Source organism: Ursus maritimus, unplaced genomic scaffold (genome assembly GCF_017311325.1).
Source record: "Ursus maritimus isolate PB19 unplaced genomic scaffold, ASM1731132v1 scaffold_21, whole genome shotgun sequence".
NCBI lineage: Eukaryota > Metazoa > Chordata > Mammalia > Carnivora > Ursidae > Ursus > Ursus maritimus.
The window spans coordinates 5,820,665-5,844,422 of NW_024424564.1; the positions used below are offsets into that span (position 1 = coordinate 5,820,665).

Sequence of the window (23,758 nt, forward strand, 5' to 3'; positions counted from 1 at the left end):
CCAAGATGTTTCTTCTGGACGCATTGCTGAAATGGATAGCCTTTACCGCTATTCTTGCGAAGGTTTATAGACTCGGCATCCATTCCCTTTTGAATGTCTTTCGAATCTGGTCACAGTTTGTAACTGCCCGTGAGGTCATGACACTCCCGTCATTCCATTACCTGATACGAAGAAACTTCAGAGCGAATAAAAAGAAATGACACAAACGTTTTTCTAAAGGTGTCCTATATACATATATATAATGTTTTATTTTAAAATGTCATTGAGCATATACATTTCTTTAGCTTTTCCAGGGAACATCGCACCTAAGTTTCGAAACACACAAAATAGATCCCCTTTACTAAACAGTTTTCATTTTGGGGGGTTACAAAAGTCAAGGTTTCACGATCACAAAGCATAAAGGTACATGTTTCTGAAGCCATTTTCAGGCAGATTCCTGTCATTCTCTGTACATCTGGTATTTCTGGAAACCCAGACCATGATGCATTCTTTACAAATGATCTCCCCCGTGGGCCTCCCTGGGTCTCCAGAAGAAACAGAGAAAACGGAAGCGAACAGAAGTAAGAGAATAACCTCAGGACTCCCCGGACACAAAATACTATGGAAGATCAGAAGAGTGGGGGGCACAAGGGTCTCCTTCAAGTACGCTGCAGTAGAAAACAACAGCACGTTTACAGCCTCATTTGGTCACTGTCTACCTGCTTGCTACGTGAACAAGACTTCATCGAAGACGCAGAGGAAAAATGAAAGCTATTTACATGTAACATCACGGATTGGAAAGAGCAGTCGTGCCCAGACTGGCACTCCCGTCTGACAAAGAGCTGCCACGGTGCTCACCTAAGACGGCAGTTGGCTGCTCACGTAGTGTCCTCTGAAAAATCCCAGGGTACGCACCTGCCACATCAGCCGCACCCGCCCGGTCTGCTCAGCGTGGTGGGCTGCGTATGGTGTGCAGACTCTGACACTTCTCCGCAGCTGTAGAGTCCTCACAAACCCAAATTTCTAGTGTAAGATTCTGTCCTGGGGCCAGATACCGTTTTCCTCTTTTCTTAGATCTGGTAAATTTTAGGGTCAGCCTGATTGTTCTCTGCGTAGATGGTGACTCCTCACTGCTTTCTCCAAGTGTCCCAGAAGCAGTAATTTACTGAAAATAGAATCTCATAAAAGTTTAACATATTCCCTCTGAGAACAGTGGTGCTGCTGGGTCACTTAAGGAAAGGTCAGATCCTCAAACTGTGGTGGAAAGAAACCACTGCCCGCTCTTGACCTTGTTGGAAAAAAACTGGCAGACGAGGAAGGAGGTGCAGTCTAGAGGAGAATCGGAATTTTAAAGATGTGGGAGTCTTTTTCCACATGTTTCCATGTCAGTGCTCTTGGTAAACAAAAATTCCGCCCAAATGGCCAAGATTGGAGGCCACATCTGGGTCCCGAGACTCGCATCCCTGCCCAATATCCACCTACGGCTGTAGCTGTTCCCGAGAAGTAAAGGAATACTTAGGAGTAAGGAAAAGGTGAGCACAGCTGACTTTGCACAGCCCCACAGAGGTAAGCTGCCAGGAATTAAAAAATCAAAAACACCCCAAATTCCCCAAAGTTGTGGAAAGGAACTGAAATTGCCACGTTTTGTGGTCTGTCCTAGTCCACAGCTGAGGACTTGGCCTAGCCCGATTTTCACCTCTCCCTTGCCACCCCAAGAATGGCAGTCAGGTAAGCAGAACCACCACTGAACCTACCCTCCACCTCTGACTGCCGCGCTGCTCTCCCTGCAGGTGTCACGAGAACAAGCGTTTGGTTGCGCCCCACAAAAGGCTGCAGGGTGTGGATGGGGTAGGAGTTTGCTGTCTTTAAGGAAAAGACCGTCCCCAAGTATCCCGAAGAGCAGGGTCCAGCCCAACAAAGAGATTTAGAACTGAAAGAGCCTTTCATTAGAGGAAGTGGCCACACACACCCCAAGACAACCATAAAGACTTGACTAGGAAGTCGAAAGCTTTTTATTAAACAAGACTTCCTCGGAGGCTATTAGGACAACAGATTTGGCTATAAGTCAGATACACAGGATTTCAGAACCACATATAAATATGTTCTTCAGAATTTTGAGTGTGTTGCCTTTTGACCTCTCTAGGAATGCTCCAAAGGCCGACCCTGTTATGTAGAAACAGTTACTGCTCTGGGATGGGATGGCATGGGGCCTGGGTGAAAAATAAAGCCAAACAGAGTAAGCTCAATTCACAGAGCAATATCAGTGCTGGGTAGATCTGCTATGGGCATTAACAAATCACTTTTTTCACATATGATTTATCCACCTCATTTGTAATTTTCCTCCCATCCCCCAAACAGAAACAGGGCTTCAGCTTTTTACTAAGATCTTTCCACCAAGGAGGCTTATGAAAAGAATTCCTGGATACCTTTCTAACTAACCAGCAGGACTAAATGCTCAAGACTTTAGGATACACTGAAAAAGGGGGTTCCAGAATTTTTCCTGAGACATGTCTTGGCAGTACATGAATTGGTGAATTGAGTAGACGACTATCATGGCATCTACGCCCAAAGTCGGTGGTGGCTCAAATAAAAGTAGAAAAGCTCAAGGTAGGACCAACATAGAAAGCCCAGGACAGAAAACAGATGAAAGGCAATGGGAACATGGGAAAGAGGCAATTGCGTATGAGGACAGCTTCCCAAAGAAGGCGGTTCAGAGTCCTCCATGAAGAACTTTGTTTTCCATTTGTACGTGACTTGGAGCCAGGGCGGGAACAGAAGGTGGAACCACATTGCTGTGGGATGCCTGCATGTTGTCCCATAGCATCTTATTCTGCCAGAGAAGCAAATGGTTTACCACACACTTGTCCCCACAGAGCCATGTGGGGTTGCTCCGATCTCCTGGAGGAGGAGGGAGGCTGTCAGATGCTAAGATGACCCCTGACAAGGTAGTAGTCCAATTCTTCCCTGGCAACATTTGGCAAACAGCTGGTGGGTAAATTCCCATAGTACTTTACCTACCAGACAGGGCATCATTTCCACACTGTGGAATGAATTCATTCCTGAGTAGAGAGGCTCCAGGCCTTTCCTAATAAAATAACTGTAACTCCAGGAAGGTGACGAACTATCCTGGAGGAAAGGTTCCTCTCCTCTCCTCTGGGGAAGGGATTCAACAAACATGCAAACTGGAACTGGCGCTCAAGCAGTTTTGGGAATCACATCAATGACATTTTACTGTATGGGGTGGGAAGAATGTTTACATCACACAAAACTGTCAAGATGGTGATGAAGCCACAGGAGGTGTGCAGGAAGCAGACTCAGTAATCAGACACCGCTCCACAAGGTCCTCCAATGCAGAGCAGTAGTCTGCCTGAGAGAAGTGATTTCTAAAATTCTATTTTGTGATTCCTCTTGGTAGAGAAGCAACAGGTAGATCTGATGTCCACTGCCTCTGCAGCTCTTGTGAGGAACACTCAGAAGTGGAGCTACAGTGGGAATGGAGGTTTCAGCTGTGGGTGGCTGGGACGTGATTCCAAGAGGAAGGAATGGGGCACACAGCATGAGAATGGCCAGTCAACCCAATTCAAATTCACTCTTATCAAATGGCTATTCTGAGTGGGCCTTGCCTGAGGATGAGGGGGAGAGCAGGACTGCTGCTCCCTGACAGTACACGGATACTTACTGATATGGAATGGCCTTGGGGACAGTCACAGCCCATGGAACCTGGATCCAAAATGGAGGAATGGTCTTCATACGAGGTATGGTGACCTGACTGATACATGGAGCTTCCTGTTCTGATCTTTTCTTAAACACTGCTTTACATATGTCCCCATGGCACAGCAGGTGGGGAGGGCCAACGATTTCAGAAATGAAAACCTAGATTCTCAGAGAAATCCCAAGCCACAAAAGGGGGACCCCTGGAAACAACTGAGGAACTGTTGGTCCAAAGAAACACCCATATTTTCATGAAAACACACTGATTTGGTGAGAAAACTCAACTCAGGAACAAACTGTTACGTAACAAAGACAGGACTCTGTCAGCCAGGGCACTGCTCCAGAAGGCTGCCTGGGTGGTGTGGGCTACAGAATATGGGGACAGTCTGGGCTGGACTTTGACATACAAATTCCTCAGCAAGGAGCTGGAAAGTCCCAGGCCTGTTTTATGGAAGAGAAACAATTAAGATTCAAGGAATATCAAAAAGAAAAAATCCCTGCCTTACCCCACCATAACCACGAAAGAATGAAGAGAGAGAGAGAGACATAAACACACACACAGATGGTGTTCCCTGAAATAAATCTCAGGCTTACTAGAAGGTGGGTGCTTACAGTTTCTGAGGCATGATCCCCAACTTTCCAATGCAGCACTTTTAACCCGTAGAGAAGCTGGCAGCTTGACAGGCCGAAGAGTCTTCTGCCAGTAACACCTGAAAATGGCTGCCCAGCTACTCCAAATAAATATGATGTGTGTGCCCAAAATAGGCAATGGCCGCCTAGGAGGCCTATTAAAGGAACCAAAAGAAACACAGCGCTCAGTAGCAGCCTTTATGTTTTGCTCTTGTTGAGTATCCAGACCTGTTACTGAAGAGGAAACTGAAATCTAAGGGTCCCCCAGAAGTACAGCCAGAGGCCTTTCAGCAGCAAACTCCCCACCTGGGCTGGGAAGAGGTTGCATCCCCTGGAACTCTGCTGGGGCGCTTCCCAGTCCTGCCCTGCTAAGAGGTATCCCAGCTTTCTCCCCTGCTGTCCTCCCAACGCCCTGGACTGCTCTCATGAAAGTTTGTTCCCATGTATTAAAGGAATGACATATACAGAAATGTCGTCTCCTGAGCCCAGTCGGTCGTTAGATATCCGCCATCCTCTGTCCTTCAGGACCCCGCGGGCACGCATCACCAGGTCCTGAGCTGCCAGTGTGTACCTGTGTAGGGAGAAGCAGGAATGAAACCATCAGTATGGTGTCAGGCAGAATCTGGAGTCGAGGAAGGCTGGGAAGGAGGCGTCACTACAGCTGTGTAAACAGTTTTCCAATACCCCTAACATCTCTTAAAAGTCCAGGCCTGGGGCCCTGGGGGGCTCAGATGGTGAAGCACAGGCCTTCAGCTCAGGTCATGATCTCTGCGTCCCGGGATCAAGTCCCACGTTAGGCTCCCACCTCAGCAGGGAGTCTGCTTCTCCCTCTCCCTCTGCCTTTCCCCCTGCTCATGCTCTCTCTCTCTCTGTCTCAAATGAATAAATAAAATACTAAAAAAAAAAAAAAAGTCTAAGCCATCCTTTCCCAAAACGTGGGATGCCTAACATGCGATTAGTCTTTTAGGTGGTAGATGGACAAGGCACCACATACATTAAATAACCTCCTAAATTATTCTGCTGTTGAATCCTTTGAGGTTTTTGGTGATGTCAAGGAGAGTCTCCGTTTGGTGTGAGTCTGTCTACTATGGATCTGCTCAGGCTCACAGATTTGCCCGGCGGACCATGCCTAGCTGAAAAAGTACTTGGGAAACTAAGAGCTTTGTTTCCAGTGTTCAGTTTTTGGACCACATTCTTTTTGAGAACAAAGGATAGTCATTTTCCATTTATGGTAGGGGTCAATCTTTTAAAATAAAATTGTTTTTAAAAAGTGAGTTGATTTAAATAAAAACATTAATAGTACATGTAACACAAGAATATAGTAAAAATGTGAGGGTGTTTTTGGGAAAGGACTTGGTGTGGATGAGCTTGTCACCCACCCTTATCAGTGCCACACTCTCTTCTTGATCAACGTGGGCACAGCAGGGCGTCCTCCAAAAATCTGAAAATAAGATTGCTCATGGAGATTTAAACTTAAGGAAAAAGAATGAGTACATTATTAGCCAATGGAAAATATTAATATCTAAAGACCAGTGTGGGAGGGGATTTTGGTGGGTGTGGGCCTGGGTTGGCCCTGAGGCATAAAATAACGAGACAAAACGTTGGCAGGTGTCTATCCAAATACTGATCAGAGCAAAGAGAGACTTAGCTGACAGACTTCAAAGAGATTTAGTTCCGCTGGTAGGACCACATTTAGTGTGGATGAATTACTCTCAGCCTATGCCATTAAACATGATTCACCGTTAACTCTGATTTCACGTTCACCAAATAACCTGATTATGATCTGGCTCCTTGTGTAGGCCTGCCGAGGAAAAGAATGAGCCAGTCATTGTACTTTAAGAATATCAGTCAGTTATATTTCTCCATATAAATGTCAGCTGGCATTTCGGTTTCCAGATCAATTTTCTAAGCTTGGTGAGGGTGAGCCCAGCTCTGACAATGAATCTGCTCTTTGTATCTTGATTAAACCAGTTTCTGAACCTGAAAAGCTAAAAGCTAGACTCTGATAAATCACCAAGATAATAAATGTCACCCCGTAAGGAAGGCTTCTTAGAAGGCTTTAACGACAGACCTTTAACAACAGACCACCCTGATATTACTAGTGGCTTTTCCCTACTTTGGAATGTCTCTGCCTTGCCCTCAGGACTGTGATTTTTATAGAATTCAGAACACCAGAAGGCTCTTCTATTTCTTCTGTTAAGACCCTTTATGGATTTACTGAGTCTCGTATTAAAGGAGACCTGGCAAAAAATAAATTAATTAAATAAGAGACTAGCATCTAGCCCACTGTTACAATATTTAAGACTGAGGTCTGCAGCAGATGATCTCAGGATTAAGATTCCAGGACATAAAGTCTTTGCGACTCAAGTCTCCTTGCAGCCCAGGCAGCAGAAAGGAGTATACGACACCCCACAGGCGGCAGAGGAGAGGCTGCTAGAGTTAATACAAAATAAATGCCTTTCCTCCTGGAGGGTGGGTGGTGGGTGGGGAGGAGAGACACCTTCTTTTTCTATCTGTGTGGAGAGATTATCAGCTTTGAGGCAGAAATGTCTTCAGTTGCTCTTGAGGGAAGATGCAGCCAGTTAGCCCTTTCAGAGGGTTCTCCTGTTGAGATCAGGAAATAAACAGAAAGGAGTCCAGAGAGGCCTTTGGCTAAAGAGCCAAATAAATGTCCCCAAATCCACATACTGCAGCTTATACTATACTAAGTAGTCTCTCAGATGCTCACTTTCGGGTTTCTATTAAATTGTATATCTGAGATACAACCATGCTGGGAAAGGCTACCAACAATATCAGAGTGATGTTTATTATCCTGGTGATTGGGGTCCAAACTTCAGCCTCTCAAGTGAAGAAACCTGGCTGAGTCAGTACAGAGTAGATGTGTCTGTCAGGGCCGAACACACCCGAAGCCGGCTCAAGAGCATGCTAGACAGAAAATTATGGCAAGTTACGGTAAAAGTTGGCTGACAGTAAAAGATGCTCCAAGATGTCAAAAAACAGAGAAAAGAACTCAAGCCAGCTCTCTGTGGCTAGTCTAGAGAAAGGCAAATCACCCTGTGGGCCTCTGCGGGTCTGCAGCCATGGGGCAACGACGGAGAGAGAGCAAAACGAGGTGAAACGAAGTCACAAACGAGGATCACCCTTAGTTCAAGGCAAGAGACCACCCTGATATTGCCACTGCTGGTGACTCTGGGTATTTCAAAAATGGTCAAAATTAGCAGTGGTATTTTAAAAAGCAGCATTAGGTCACCTAGAAAAGATGGTTACCCAGGAAACTCATTTCCCCGAGGGCTCTAGATAATTAAGGTTTTATTCTTAAAAATGGTTATTGCCTATTCCAAGATAACTTCCCTTGAGCCTGAATTTCTCTTTACCATCCATTCTGTCTTCCCTTAGGTACTGAACTTCTTGAGAGAGAAATCCATTTTTGCTTCTTCAGTTTCTTCCCTTTTTCCTCCTTAATCTCTTACCAGTAGGCCCATTACCTCACTCATCTGGCCTCTTACACCTTGACCTAAAAGCTTCTTCTCAGTACTCATTCAGCTCAACCATGCTCCAGCACAGACACCACGGACCACCTTCTTTGCCTTTGACATCTCCTGTCTTCCTGAATTCTCCTTTTTTTGGGTGGGGAGTGGTGGTGATGGGCAGCTTCCACTCCACTCCACACTCCCAAGTTCTGCGTCTGGGCTCCCATCACACATGACACAAGCTCCTCTCTCTAATGCTTCTTAAGTTCCTTGGGAGCCCCAGTTACAACTTAAGAAGAAGTCAATAAGTATTAACTTATTTTCACTTCCAAGGTGAGACTTGCCCATCTACCATCCTTAGTTAATGCGATCCCCAGTCTCTTAGGCAAGAAAAGATGGTCATTTTTCAATGCCACCTCCTCACCCTGATTTTTTCAATGATAAAAGTCTGAGTAGGACTTCTAAACTTTGTATTTTAAAGTGTATTTCATTAGTGATACATGGCTAATTAAAATAAAGCCTAATCTCATAGTTAAGATGTAAACTATGTTTATTGTAAAAACCGATATATCTGAGCTTATTTCTGCCATCACTAATACATATAAATATATATAAAAGTTCCTGTGTGTTTTCTGTTTATCATGCTTTTCTTCATCCTTGCTTTCCGTCAGGTTGATTGCTTTAGCACCTTTCCCCTCCCCCTACTGGTTTAGAAGGGATAGTTAATTTCTGTCATCTTAGCACTTATGCTTAAGTTTTTTATACACAGGTTATTTATTTATTTCCTTCAGGAAACAAAGGGATCTTAGAACACCTTCTATGATCTTCCATGTTACTGCCTGGTAGTTGAATTTCATCTTGCTTTTAAGCCTCTAGTAGTCATTATTCTCATTTATAATCTATAATTATGTAAATAAACCAACATACCAACTTCTGTGTTTTTTGAATTCCATTCCTTCCTTCTGGATTTGATTTTTCTTCTGTTGAAGTCCATTTTTAGAAATTCTTTCAACAATGGTCTGGAAGGGATTAAACTCACCCAGTCTTTGGACCACAAAAATCTCTTATTTTTGTTTTTAATCTTGCATGATGGCTTTATTGGGTATAGAATCCTGGATTGATCATTATTTTCCCTCAGCATTTTAGAGACAATTTCATTTATTGTGACTTCTCTTGTTGAGAAGACATTCTTTATAAGGAAATATCTTCTCATTGGTAGCTTTTTAAAAAGTTTCTACTATTATTGATGGTATGAAGTTACACCAAGAATAACAATGAGGATTCCTTTTTATCTATCAGTGTTGAAAATTTGTTTTACTCCTTTAAGTGAGAAAATACTTCTTTGATTCTGGAAAATTCTCAACTGTGAACTTTTTGAATATTGCTTGCCCTCTATTTTTTTTTATATTTTCTATTAGACCGTCCCCATTTTGCCTTCCAGATTTCTACTTCTTTCCTGTTTTCTTTTTTCTCTTTGATTTCTATAAATTCATTAGTTCTTGTTTTAGTGGTTTACTTTTCCATTCAGTACAGTTAACTCTTCAACATGGAGGTTAAGGGACACCAATTGCCACACAGTCAAAAACCCAAGTATAACTTTTGACTCTCTGAAAACTTAACTACTAATAGCCTATTGTTGCCCAGACACCTTACTGATAACATAAACAGTCAGTTAATATATATGTCTGTTATACTTATTATATATACTGTATTCTTACAATAAAATAAGCTACAGAAAATATTTAAAAATCGTAAAACACATTTACTGTACTATGTCCAAAAAATCCATGTATAAGTGGACTCATGCAGTTGAAACCCATGTTATGCAAGGGTGAACTATGGTAACTTTATTTCAATGACATACTCTTCCCCATTGTGAATTTCCATTTGGTTGTTTTCCAGATTTACCTCCTCTTGCCTTGTGGTTCTATTTGTACATGTTTAAAGTTTCAACCTGTTCTACTGGGTTTTTTTTGGAGACCTAGAGAGAAGGCTCCATTGTGTCTAGTTATTCTTTCTCATAGTGGTTTTGAAGATATGTTTCTCTTCAGTAAGGGTTGCTGACTCTGTGCCTTAGCTTATAGAGAGATTTTTAAATTTGCCTTTACAAAGAAACACCATGGGGTTTTCCAGCTATAGAACATGTAATTTCTTGGTTTAGGATTCTCCTAACACAGGAGTACTGTGAGGTTTACTTTCCCACTTCCTGTGTGGTGAGCCTACCCAACCATATCCCCTCCTCACAGGACTTCAGTTTCCTCAGGTTCTTGCCCTCATCCGTGTGCTTCAGGGAAGGACCTGAAGCGGGAGGTGGAGGGAGAATGCCGAGGAACACTTCTTCCAACACAGTTGCCATGAGTTCAGATTCCTCCCCATGACTCCTCTGGGGAGTCTGGTATCCCCTCTGTAAAAGCAGCCCGTGTGGACAACTGAAGGGGACTGAGTAGATGCTATATTCAGTGACTTAACAGTATAGCTGAACTCTAGGACCCATTTCCTGACATTTCCTTCAGGCTACAGGAGACCCAGTATTGAAATGAAGTCAGAAACAATATTCAGGTAAAATGAAGCCAGTTGCAAGAGCTCTCCTCACAAATGATCAACTTGACACAACCCCAGAAACCAGCTCCTGGGAGAAGGTTTGTGCCCCAACTCCAATATTCAGCCAGGCTGGCGGTCATTTCAAAACCCACTGGCATCCATATTTAAGAGCCAACTTGCCCCAGGCATGAAACCGTTTGTAAGGTTGCTTTACACCAAAACTGGTACAAGAGGAAACAGCTTTCTCTGGAGGGAAAGAACTGGGTGTCCCTGCTCCCATTTGGTTTTCTTCCCATTTCTACCCGACAAGGCCCACCTAGTTGGTGACTATGAAAGAAATTGCTAAATATGGCAGTAAAATAGGAGAGCTCTACAGATTTTGGTACTGAGACTGAACACAAGGGCAGACACGTGCCACAGACGGAGTTAAAACATGAAATGTGAATACAAAATATACAGGAGAGGAGCAAAGAAGAATATGGCACAGCGGAAGACAGTGACAGGAGGAGGATTCCATTGCACACAGGCCCAGGCTGTGAGGCGGGCTGAGGAGCCTGGCGATTCTGGAAGCTGGATGTGGAGCGGACGAAGGGCCATTCCTGAATGCCTTAATCAGAATGCTTGGTTAGACCGCATGAGAGAACTGCTGGAGCAGTTTGAAGTACTCGCTCTCTTCTAAGAAAGAATCTCCCAGGGAGACAAATTCTGTATTTTGAGAACATTTTTCTTCTCTGGCCGCAACTTTCAATATTGATCAGCAAAGCTCTGCTGAAAGAAATGGCTGCCAGGGAGGGAGCTAACTTGGCACACGGCACAGGGCTTGGCTCAGAGGCTTCCTCGGGCTCTGAATGGGAGGGAGCAGAGAAAGGACAGCAGGGGAGGGAGGAGAACAAAGAAAGGAAGAGGGCTGAAGAACTATGGGAAGGCCAGAAGCTCTTTTCACAAGGCACTAACCGTCGGGGTGGAGGGAGACCGACCAATAAATCCTCAATTGTGTCTGTTGTCCCCGCCATTTCTGTGGCAGTTCTGACTTCTTTCATCTCTTCAGCACAGCATACAAAGGGGCTCAGGGTGTGCGCGTGGGTTGCCTAGGGTCCAATCCTGGTTTTACCACGGCCCACATGGGCACTCTGGAAAAATTCCTTAGCCTCCTGGAGCCCCTCTTTTCCTATAAATCTGGAATGATGACAGGGCAGACCTCAGAGGCTCCTGCAAGGAATGAATGAGATCCTTCCACAAAGCATTCAGCACAGTCTCGGACTTGGTCAGAGGTCAGTACATGTTAGCTGTCGTTTTCCTCATTAAACATAAAATGTCTTTCTCTTCCCCGAGAGATTGGCCTTCCGTCATCCACCTCTTGGAGAGTCTGTTTCTCACAGAGACCGCATTTGAATCAGCACCGGTGTCAAAACTACGTCCATTTCAGGCCTCAGGCTATAACCATGCCTTAAAGGCTTTAATAGTTCTAGTTGGGTGGGAACTGCTATTTGCCATTTAGATGGTACAGATCAGGGTCTTACAAGAGGGAGGTAGGTGGCAGGAACTGGGGAATTAATGGGTTCCAAATATTTGCATATAAAAGGCAGCCTCCATCTGCTGATGCCCAGCAGTAATAGAGTGTGATGGGAACAGGAGGAGGAATCTTCTTTGCATTCTGAGCAGGCCTCTGAAATGTAAGAGGTAGAAAAGCTCTCCCAAGCTTTGGAACATTGGGAGGGATCTATGGTGACTGGGTGGGTAGGGGTGAGGGTGGCTTGGAGAGGGCTCTTTATTGTATTTGGACGTGGGCAACTCATCCCAGGCGGAGGCATCTCGTAGGCTCATGGCTGGGAGCTGAACCACGCGGGTCCCTTGTCTGCCTCTAAACTCACGGAAGCCACTCATGACAGCTTCTGTCCCTGGCGCAGGGGGCGGGGATTCCACGCAGTATCCGGACACTGGAATGACAGCTCTGTCCGTGGCACTGCCACAGTGTACATGAGGGGTTAATGTGCCAGCAGGTACAAGGCCACAGACTGCGGAGAGCAGCCCACACCCACAGGAGAGGGCAAGAACACCTGCCAGGCTTCATCCACCCCTCTGCCCCTGGCACCAACTCCCTGGTTCCTTAGGTGGTATGTGTTTATTTTTGTTTGTATCTCAAACAGCAAAATTTCAATGTGAGAGGGAGCCAAAGAACATTTCCTTCACACTTTTCCCTGGCAAGCCCTTTAAAATGCCCTGACAGTCCAGCTAAGGGGCCACACAGCTCTGCTCCAGCAGCCATAGAAACAGCAGTGAAGAAGGGCAGAGGGGCCTGGCAGCGAGCTGTTCAGAGGCCATTACAGGAGGGTCACAGACTGACTTCCAAGTTCCCATGGGTCTAAATATGCTAAACACTGCAAAAGAAACAAAAATGCAGATTTTATCTAGTCTTCAAACAGCAGATCAAGCACTCACAAATTTGTTGTTCAAACATGTAATTGATATGGGGGGACAGTGGGGGAACCCTTCCTTTTTGCATTTGAGGCACAGCTTTTCAAAACTATGTGGTGCTGGTAGAAATTAGTTCAGCTAATTCACGGAAAGAATTCATAAAAAGAACTTTTGTCTTCTGCCAAAATAAATTTCATACTATCAAGGAAATACAAACTAGCACTTAATAGCTGCCTGAGTAGCCGGCTGTCGGTGTCGGTGGCGGTTTTGCTAGTAACTTCCCACGGATTAATCTCTCCCTCATTAACGCACACAGATCTGAGTCTCAGAGAGCATGGATGTGAAGAATGCCATCTGAAGTGTGACCATCAAGGAGGCTTTGCTCTCTCTCTCTTTTTTAAGATTTTATTTATTTGAGAAACAGCGAGACAAACAGGGGGAGTGGCAGAGGGAGAGGGAGAGGGAGAAGCAGACTGCCCGCTGAGCAGGGAGCCCGACCTGGGGCCTGATCCCAGGACCCTGGGATCATGACCTGAGCCGAAGGCAGATGCTTAACCAACTGAGCCACCCAGGCGCCCCAAGAAGGCTTCTCTTGTTAGGGAAACACTCTGTGGAATTTACGTTATATTGGTACCCCAAAAAAAGCCCCTTGAGTGTCATGGTGGGGGGACTGAGGGTCAGTAGGTCCAAGTTACAAAGAGGAGGTTTCCACAGACAGGTTTCGGGCAATGAAGGACAGGCAAAGCAAAGTTTTGCCAGGGCATTTGGAATGTGACTGCATGCCATGCTTTCCCGTTTGGTTAACTGCTCTTTGGCCCTCGTTCCTTCCGGCGTTGCCCATGCCCTTACCCCTCAGTCATACTAACAACTCATTACTTTCTGAAATATTGAGCATCCTCTCTGAGTGTTTACACACTTGCCTCTATTTCAAATATTCTTCACAGGCGATCTACCCCTAAATCTTCAGCTTCATAGAGGGGATAAGTCAATCCCTAGTTTGCCTCAGAAAAACCCTTCCAGGCCTTTCTCTGAGCACCTTCTCCAAACTGTGCGGGATGTTTAGGCCTCAACTGAGAATCTTCCTGGTATTAGAACTCCAGGTTGTGCAGCCCAACCTCCATGACTTCCAACCACGTGACCGACTCAAGTGCTAGCCTGGCGTATTTCCGATGACTGGGTCAATTCACAACCCCACCGAGGACTCACAGAACCGCCGGCTCTGCTATACTCAGGGTGTACTCCAATCAAAAGAAAAGAAAAAGGAGGAAGGAAAGAAATGAAAGGAAGAAAGAAAGGAGGAAAGAAAGAGGAAGGGAGGGAGGGAGAGCAAAAGAAGGAAAGGAAAAAGAAAAAAGGAAAGGAAAGAAAAAAAGAAAAGTAAGCAAGCCAACCAGCCAGCCCCCACCTTCCAACATGATTAGATAGGTTAACCTTTGGTCCTGGGCTACATCTGGGGAGAAATGAATCCTTCTGGCCGAGAAGAGCCCACAGAGCCTCTGCAGTTATAAAGTGTGTCCTTCCTCCTCACAGAACATTATAACTTTGACTAAAATTTATTAGGATGACTTTCCCTCATATTTCTATTGCACAGGAAGATGAGAACAGCTCCCAGCTGGAGCACCCCCTGCTGTGGCTTCTGGGCCAGAGCTCTCCAGGCGCCAGACAAGGAGACACACTCATCCTGGGCACGGATGTGGTGCCCACCTCCCAAATTACACACAGAAATGTGCAAATACATCACACACGAAAAGAGAAAAGTTTACATTACTTCTAAGCCTAAGTGTGAAATAAATTCAGTTTTTCTGATTTCCTAGTATTGTTTAAATTACAAAGGAGCAGACAGGGGTAGAGAAACAATCCACATCTCATGTTTTCACCATCAGATTGCACAGACGGTCTGCTGATCATGGATCAGAATGAATGAATTGCACAAATTCCCTGTCATTATTATAGACTTCCTTTCCCACAACTAATTTCCACATTCATTAATCTTGTGAGTTCCTGGGGCACCTGGGTGGCTCACTCGGTTAAGTGTCTGCCTTCATCTCAGGTCATGATCCCAGGCTCCTGGGATCGAGCCCTGCATCGGGCTCCCTGCTCAGCAGTGAGTCTGCTTCTCCCTCTCCCCCGCTCACCATGCTTGTGCTCTCTCACTCTCTCTCTGCCAAAAAAATAAATAAATAATTAAAAAAAAAAAATCTTGTGAGTTCCTAAGGTTGGCCACAACTTGGCCCATTTATCTCACACCTCGTGTGTGGACAGCACCCCACGGTCAGCCCAGTCAGCCGTCCTGACCGCCTGCTTCCTTGACTGCGCCATGTTCTGCCTGGGTTCCCAGTTGCACCTCACCCCTACACTGTCCGGCTCATCCTTGTTTGTTCTTCAGATTTAAGTTTAGATAGCCCTTCATTTTTTTTTTCAAGATTATTTATTTTTGATAGAGCATAGGCAGGGGGTACGGCAGAGGGAGAGGGAGAAGCAGGCTCAGCAGGGGCCCAATGCAGGGCTCGATCCCAGGACCCCGGGATCATGACCTGAGCTGAAGGCAGACGCTTAACCAGCTGAGCCACCCAAGCGCCCTAGATAGCCCTTCCTGTGGGAAGCTTTCTTGGCTATCCCTTGCTCTGAGTCCGCTCCTGTCTTTAGCACTTACAGTGTAACTTCCTTATGTTCCCATAACCCCCTCTAGACTCTAAACTCCGAGAGGGCAGGAGCCAGGTCTCTTTGCTTCACAGATTTCTTCCCCAATACCCAGCAGACCGTGGCTCATAAAACATGTCCTGAGTATTGTTTTTCAACTGAATGAATCTGAATGGGAGTGATGGGGCAGAGAAGAAACGTCTGCCTATAAGGTCTTACTGCCTTAAGGTCTCAAAACCCAACCAGATTTTTTTCTGATCTCCAGCCCGATACTCTTTTTCTTACCAATAAAATGGTGCTTATCTTACAACTTTCCCTTTCACTCATTCACCCACTGGATACAGAAGTCTTTGGTTTGCCACCTTCCCTGAAAGGCAGACACAAAACCTTTGGCCTTCCTGCCCTGTTTGTTCCACGGAAATCCCTCTAAGCCCTGCCTCTGGAGGTGGCAGTTCCGATGAGCCCCGGAGCCTGCTCTGACCTGGCACGCACCTGCCCGGCGACAGCACTGTCCGTAGGTTACCGCTCCCGGGAGGCAGATTTGTTGCCATGGAGAGAGATGGGCTGGTAAGCAAGACCAAGCCAGCTTGGAGAGATTAAAATAAAGTACTTGGTGCCTTTGCACTTGTACCTGTCAGCTGGCTTTGCAAAGCTTTATAAAAATAATCACAGTAGAGAAAACCAGTGAGAATGCTGCTAACAAGCAGGATATAAAACACAGATTAAAACTAAAAGCTCAACAGGAGAAAAATCCATTTAAGTTCAAATAAAAGAATGCAAACAACTGGATTCCAAACAAGTCAAGGAAGAGGGAGACAGCCTCACTTCATTCACTTTTTTCCTAAAGGACTATTTTTCGTTGTGAAATACATGAAACAAACCCAGCATCAAACAGAGAATAACAACAATAAATACCCATTACTGCTTAGTCATCAGCAAGCACTTCACTTTACCGAGATGTGTGAGGTCAGTACTGTGGGAACCGCCATTTTACAGAGGAGGGATCTGAGGCACGGAGAAGTTAAGAAACGCCAGTCTCGCAGGGGCAGAGCCAGGATTTGAACTCAGGCAGTCTGCCTAGGTTCCATGCTAGAAAGCACCAGGCTACGCTGCCTCTCACAGTCTACATACGAACAAACGCATCCGACGCACACACAGTTTCCAATAACGTGCGTCATCGTGTGCCTGCCATTAGCTAAAGGAACAGTACCAGGAAGATCTTGGAAGCTCACTGTGGCCTTTTCTCAAGCACATACTGTTCCCCTCCCTGTCACCCCTTCTACCAAGGTAACTATTATCCTACATTTGGGGTTAATTCTCTTGCTTTTTGTTATAGTTTTAGTATCTACAGACCTAAATGAGATAGTGTTCGTTTTCTACTTCATGTCGATAGAATCGTGTGTATTCTTCTATGACTTGCTTATCAAACTCACCAGTATGTTTCGAGATTCTTCCCTGCTAACGAGCATAGCTTTGGTTCACCCCGTTTTTGAGCCGTAACGCACTCTGTCCTTAGTTTATCCCTCCTGCGACTGGACGCGCGTTCATTCCAGCCTTCGTGATACAAACAGTCCCGTGGGTATCTTTTTGTATGACCTTTAGCAGCACCAGATCCCCTGGGAGGTCTGTTAAAACACAAGCTGCTGGGTCCCCTCACTGGAGCTTTATTTGGTGAACTGGGGATGGGACCTGAGAATCTGCATCTCTAACAAGTTCTCAGATGATGCCGATGCCATGTGACGCAAGGACTACACTTTCAGAACCAGCGCTCCAGGGTACAGACCTAGAACTTTGGAGTCACAGGATATGCAAAGGCCCAACTTCACCAGGTATGCCAAAGTGTGATCCGTCTGTCCACAGATTCACAAAGCCATCGGCAGTTACTCCATGTTTTTAATTTGCACCGCTCTGCTTACTCCAGTTGTGTTTTTAAAATATATTTACTGGCCATTAATGTTCTTCTGTGTCATGAGTATTTGACTCTTGCTCATTTTTCTACTGGGTTGTTTGTGTTTCCTTTACTGATCTGTGAGAGTTCATTGTATTTTATGGATATGAATCCCTCTTCAGTGATACAAGCTGCAAAAATCTTTTCCAGTTCATGCTTGTCATTTTACTCTAGTTATGTCGTCTTTTGAAGAACGAAAGAGAATAAGTTTATGAAGCTACATGAAAACCTCACTGGAATTTTGGTTATAACTGTACTGCCTTTAAAGATCAATTAGGGAGAATGAATATCTTTACAATGTGCCTATGAAAGAATACATATATCTCCATAATACCCTCACATTTAATTGCTGCTGTGTCTGAGATAATAATGTTTTTTATTCCCAATGTTGTTTGTCACCCTTGTTTTTGATTAGTCTTATGAGAAATTTATCTAATTTATTACTTTTCCAAATTTAGTGTTTTTGAGAAATTGTTCGTGGTAAAATATACATAACACAGCATTTAGCATTTTAACCATTTTAAAAGCGTGTACAGGTCAATGGCATTAAGCACATTCACACTATTGTGCGACCATCACCACTATTTACCCTCAAAATGTTTTCATCTTCTCAAATTGAAATGCTGTACCCATTAAAACACACACTATCCTTCCCGGCCCCCCAGCCCCTGGCAACGACCATTTTACTTTGTGAATCTATGAATCTGACTACACTAGGTACCTCATATAAATTGAATCATACACTATTTGTAGTTCGGTGACTGGTTATTTCACTTGGTATGATGTCTATACCCACCACCCATTTTGTAGCATATGTGAGAATTTCGTTCTTTTATGAGGCTGATTAATATTCCATTGCATTATACGCCATATTTTCCTTCTCCATTCATTCACTGGTGACATATGGGTTGCTTCCGTGTTTTAGCTATTGTAAATAATGCTGCTATGAACATGGGTGTACAAATATCTGTTTTGAGTCCCTGTTTTACTTCTTTTCGGTATATACACAGAAGTGGATTGTTGAATAATATGATTATTATGTTTAATTTTTTGAAGAACCACTGTGCTGTTTTCCATAGCAGCTGTACCATTTTACATTCTTAATGCGCAAGGATTCCAATTTCTCCACATTCTCACCAATACTTATTTTCTGGTTTTTTGATTTTTGGTTTTTAAATAGCTATTCTGATGGGTGAGATGATATCTCATTGTGGTTTTGATTTGCATTTTCCTAATGCATTAGTTGCTTTAAACAATAAACTTTGGTTTTATTATTAAAAGATTTTAAAAAAATTTTTCATTGAAGTACAGTTGACATGCAGTAATGTATTAGTTTTAGGTATACAACATAGTGGTGTGATTATATATTAAGAAATGCTCACCAGAAGGGTAGTACCATCTGTCACCATACAAAGTTACTATGATACTGCTGACTACACCGCCTATATTGTACTTTTCATCCCCATGACTTATTTTAACTCTCAATCCTCTTCACCTGTTGCTCCTGTCTCCCAGCGCTCATCTCCTCTGGCAACCATCAATTTGTTGCCTGTAGTTGAGTCTGTTTCTGTTTGTCTGTTCATTTGTTTTGTTTCTCTTAGATTCCACATAAAAGTGAAATCATATGGTATCTGTCTTTCTTGATTTAGTTCACTTAGCATAATACCCTCCAGGTATGTTGTTGAGAATGGTGAGATCCTCCCCCTTTTTAGGGCTGAGTAATATTCCCCTGTGGATATATACCACATGTTCTTTATCCATTCCGTGGACACTGAAGTTGCTTCCATATCTTGGCTCCTGTAAGTGAAATTGCAATAATCAGAGGGATGAATATATCTTTTTGATCTGGTGTTTCCATTTTCTTTGGGTAAATACCCAGAAGTGGAATTACTGGATCATATAGTGTTTCTATTTTTAATGTTTTGAGGAACCTTGCATATTGTTTTCCACAGTGGCTGCACCAATTTACATTCCTACCAGTAGTGCACGAGGGTTTCCATTCTCCACAGCCTTGCCAAACTTGTGATTTACCTTTTTGATGCGAGCAATTCCGTTGTTAGGTGCTGTCTCATGGTGGTTTTGGATTTGCATTTGCCTGTTGATAAGGGATATTCAGCATCTTTTCACGTGTCTGTCGGCCATCTGTAAGTCTTCTTTGGAAAAATGTCTAGTCAGGTCCTCTGCCCATTTTTTAATTGTTTTTAATTCTCCTGGAGTGTTGAGTTATGGGAGTTCTTTATATATTTTAGATATTAACCCTTTATTGGATATATCAAATACTGCAAAAATCTTCTCCCGCTAAGTGGGTTGCCTTCTTGTTTTGTTGATGGTTTCCTTCATAGTGCAAAAGCTTTTTAGTTTGATGTAGTCTCAAATGTGTACTTTTGCTTTTGTTTCCCTTGCCTGAGGAAAGACATCCAGAAAAATGTTGCTAAGGCCAAGAGTTTATGGCCTATGTTTTGGGATATTTACACTGCCATTATGCTACAAATGAAAACCTACTCTAATTTTTCCTCTCCTTTCTCAATGTTTCTCAGAAGAAATCATTTCCCAATGGATAAAAATCAATGCCGGGAGCATCTGGTATTACTTTCATCAGGAGGACCACAAACTGGATTATTCTCACTTTGGAATTATGAAGGAAGAACGTGAGAAACATGCCACTGAAGTATCTTACCAATCAAATTCTTTACCACTTGCGTCCAGGTTCGACTTAAGGAGGGTTTTTATCTGGCTGTGAAAGTACTTCTAATAAGAAATGTTGTCCCTTTTGCAGTCTGGTTCCTAATCCATCCAGATCAGCTCTACAGCAAATCATGAATAATGAAAAGTGCACGGTTGTTTCAGTCACACCGTGAAAACTGGCTTGAGAACAACCCCACCGCCCCGGAAATGCACGAACCTGTGAGGGTCGTCTGGGTCACAGTTAGGAAGGAACTGCGTGATGGCTTCTGCCACTTCTTCATTTGACAGCACATCCCAGAGTCCATCAGTGGCCAAGATCAGCACATCATCTGCTCCATGCTCGTATTTGGAGAGATCGTAGACTCTCACCTGAAAAGAATGGGAATATTCCTACTTAAGAGACTGGGAGCACATTATTTCCCATGCCCAACTAGCTTCCGACTTCCTTTCTCTTTCCGCATCTAGCCTAGGGGTTTTTAGGTTTGCACTATAAGGTACTTGGCTGTACACCCAGTTTGTGGCCAGGGGCAGCCTCCTTCGGAGACTTGCTGTGTAGACAGACATATGGGGCTCACCAGATGAGCTTAACAGTTGACAAGGAAGAAGGAATTGAAAATGTGATGCCTGAGACAGAGCGAGAAGAATACTTCTAACAGATACTCTGCTAACCAGAAGAGCAGTCAGAGGCTAGCCTCCCTCTCCCTTTGCACATCCATTCCACAAATACTTAACTAAGGGCCTGCTCTGTGCCGGGTGCTCTAAATACAAAGATGAATCGCAGATTTCCCTGCTTCTGGGCTCTGTCCGTGGGGGAGAGAAGGCCAGCCTCGGATCTTTAGTAGTGGCTCTGCGTGCATTTGTCTAGGACTGAGGAGACACACTTCTTTAATGGGCTCACATGAATCACTTTTTGGTTTACCTGTTTTGAGGCCCTAGGGGTAGGGCTCCTCTCATGTAAGGATGGGGCTCAGAGCTATACTCAGGTTTGAGGGGCCTCAATCTAGCCTCAGTTATAAAGGACACATGCTAAGTCTGAGTCTCCAAACCGTATCTTGGCAAACGTGACGTCTTTCCTCACCTCTAGAACGGGAATGACCTGGATATTTCAATATCCACCCAAACTCTTTGAGAACAGTATAACCCTGACAAAACTCGTAAGAATAAAAATGAAGCAGTATTTGGGTTAGGCCACAACTCTATTTTCACCCTGCTCTGGCAGGAAAAGAATTTGGGGTTTCATTGGTATTCCCTCATAATTGGGCGGAACCAGCCCTGTGTACCACCCTCATGAGCGAAGGACAAATGCAGGTCAGTTTCGTCAATCTTCTCGTTCCTTCTGCCCCTCTCATTTCTCTCTCCTATCTTCTAAAAGCAAGTCTGAGTGAAAGCTGTAAGCTGGGGAGGGGGGGAGGCAGGGAGAGGAAGGAGGTTGGAGTTTAAGCAGCTGCGTGCCCCATCACAGTGTTGGGTTGTCTCAAACCCACAAAGAATTAAATTCTAAGAGGCCTACAGACTGCTCAAATCCACATCTTGGAAAGCCACGCCTCCCGGGTTTTAGAAAGGTTTGCTCAGGCCCGTGACACCTTGACACAGGGCGGTCCTGTGGACTAACAGCCTACACCCAGCAGCAGAAAACAATAAAATACCACACCCTACCCACAGAGCCCTTGGAAACTGAGCTCAAAGGAAAAGCCGCCTCTGTGGCCTCCTGACGAGGTGGTAACACAGCTAGTGGCCCAGTGCACGGCTCCACTCAGGGAAGAGAACTCAGGGGTATCCTGGACTGACTTTTAACCTTTTCTCGAAAGGGATGTTCTCTTTCAGGGTAAGTTCACCTCTCCAAGCAGGCACTGTGCCTTAGGAGACAAATTAAAGCACGCAGCAAGGGGAACCTTCCGTTTACAGCAGACTGGAAAGTCCCAAATGCCAGAATTCTATCCTCAGGGCACTGAACTCCTGTGGTCCAGTTCTCACTCTATAGAAGCAACCAAATCCCCTTTGCTCTCTTTTCTTGTAACTCCTGGGTGTCACAAACGTTAGAGCCTTGCTTCTCAAACGCTGATGTGCCTAGGAATCCGCTGGAGAGCCACTAAAATGCCGATTCTAATTCAGCTCTGGGGTGCGGCTGGAGAGGCTGCGTTTCTGCCTTACTCCCACGTGATGCCGGCGCTGTGGGTCCTGGAACCGCACTCAGAGAAGTGAGGCTGAAGAGGATTCCTACCGGCCCAGGCTTGCAAAGCAGGGAATCCAGGGCTGGGTGGCCTCTGTGACGCCTACAGACCGTCCTGTGAGGCGGGCTTGGCTCTGGGCTCCCCAGGCCTGGCTCACGATGCCGCTACCTCCAGGATGCTAGGACTGCTTAAGAGAGACTGCTAGCTTCTTACCGGGGTCTCTCTACAATACATTTCTGTATCATCTGAACTCCACAGAGTAAAAATGTGATGGGCGGTGGGGAGATGATGTCAGGTATCCAGTTCCAATCTTAAGCCTATAGCTAAGTGGGAGAATCCATCTGTCTTCTGGCTCCTTCTAAAAGATTTCTAGGTCTGAAGATAACATCCGTTTAATTTCAGGACTACCCTGGGTTCGTGGAGCCGGAATCTCTTCAAGTGCTTTTCTGCTGCCCAAAACATGTAAAGATTCGAGGTGTTTAAGCTTAAGTTATCCTGCCCACTAGTCAAATGGATATCTAGCCAAGAACGGGTGTGGATTGATACACAGAAACATGTTAGAAAACGCTCTCTTCATTTCCATCAATAAATTGGATCCTTCCCTAATTCCACTATTCACATTTCTACACACAGTTCTCTAATGCTGTTTCATTAGCCAACATGAAAATCCTTTCAAAACCATTCTCAAGTATTTTTAATGTAAATAATAAAAAGCTGGTCTCAACCTTGTTCCCTGAGGCACTCCCCAATTAACATCCTTTTAGGTTTTTATTGCTACCCTTTATTTCCTGCCCTTTAGCCAATTTCCAAAGGACTCTGCCAACTTTCCACTTACAACTCGTGTCTTATACATTAACCTGTGATGCAGAACATTCTGTGAAAAAGCTCTCAGAAGAACTGGGCTGCAGCACAGACAACCCGCTGCACACCCATCCTCCCTGGCGGCAAGGGCTCCAGAGGATTCTGGCAGGCTCTGGAGTCCTGACCTCCTCTCCCTGAAGTTGTTGTTGGTCTTCCTCTATCAGACCACACTCATCTCTCCAAAGTTCCCCCTTCAACTCCGTAAATAGCTTCCTGATATTCCAGGAAGCCTCACATTAAACTAATGGCTCTGAGGCTCCCCAGGACTCAGACACCAGGAAGAGAGTCTCTGGGGGCCCCATTCTGGGAGAGACGTACTATGCAGATGCCCCTGTCTGAAGGAGAGCTGGAGAACAAGGCCAGGGCTTCTGGTGGCTCCTTCCAATGTTCCCAGCTGCCAAGAAGGGAGAGAAAGACCACAGGAATCTTTGAGATCCTTGCAGTTTTTGAGAGCAATATAATTTGAGCAGATGAGAGACGGGGCCAGTGTGGATCTTTCTGCCCTCCTAGAAGCGCCTTTATGTGTTTACTGAGCACTTGCTATGTGCCAACTACTTTTCCAGGCACTGCAGATACAGTGTGAACAGAAGTGACAAAGTCCCGCACAATTTCTTTGGAGGGTGGGACGGGCAGAGGGAGAGGGAGAGAGAGAATCTTAAGTAGGCTCCACACCCTTGGAGCCCGACGCAGGGCTCTGTCTCAGGACC

The 23,758-nt window shown here is 44.8% G+C and overlaps 1 protein-coding gene across 2 annotated transcripts in view; it reads right to left on the reverse strand.

Moving 5' to 3' along the window:
• Positions 1–222: 222 nt before the first annotated feature.
• Positions 223–23,758, reverse strand: part of PPM1H (protein phosphatase, Mg2+/Mn2+ dependent 1H) — a 238,941-nt gene continuing 215,405 nt past the window's right edge. The window contains exons 9-10 of one of the 2 annotated variants that reach the window (XM_040637216.1): positions 20,237–20,388; positions 223–4,891 (exon numbers count right to left, since the gene is read on the reverse strand). In XM_040637216.1, the coding sequence (XP_040493150.1) occupies positions 4,744–4,891; positions 20,237–20,388 (300 nt within the window). In that variant the 3' untranslated portion in view covers positions 223–4,743. Of the gene's footprint in view, positions 4,892–18,542; positions 19,132–20,236; positions 20,389–23,758 lie in introns of those variants that run through there. The other variant, XM_040637215.1, reaches the window with a different exon arrangement.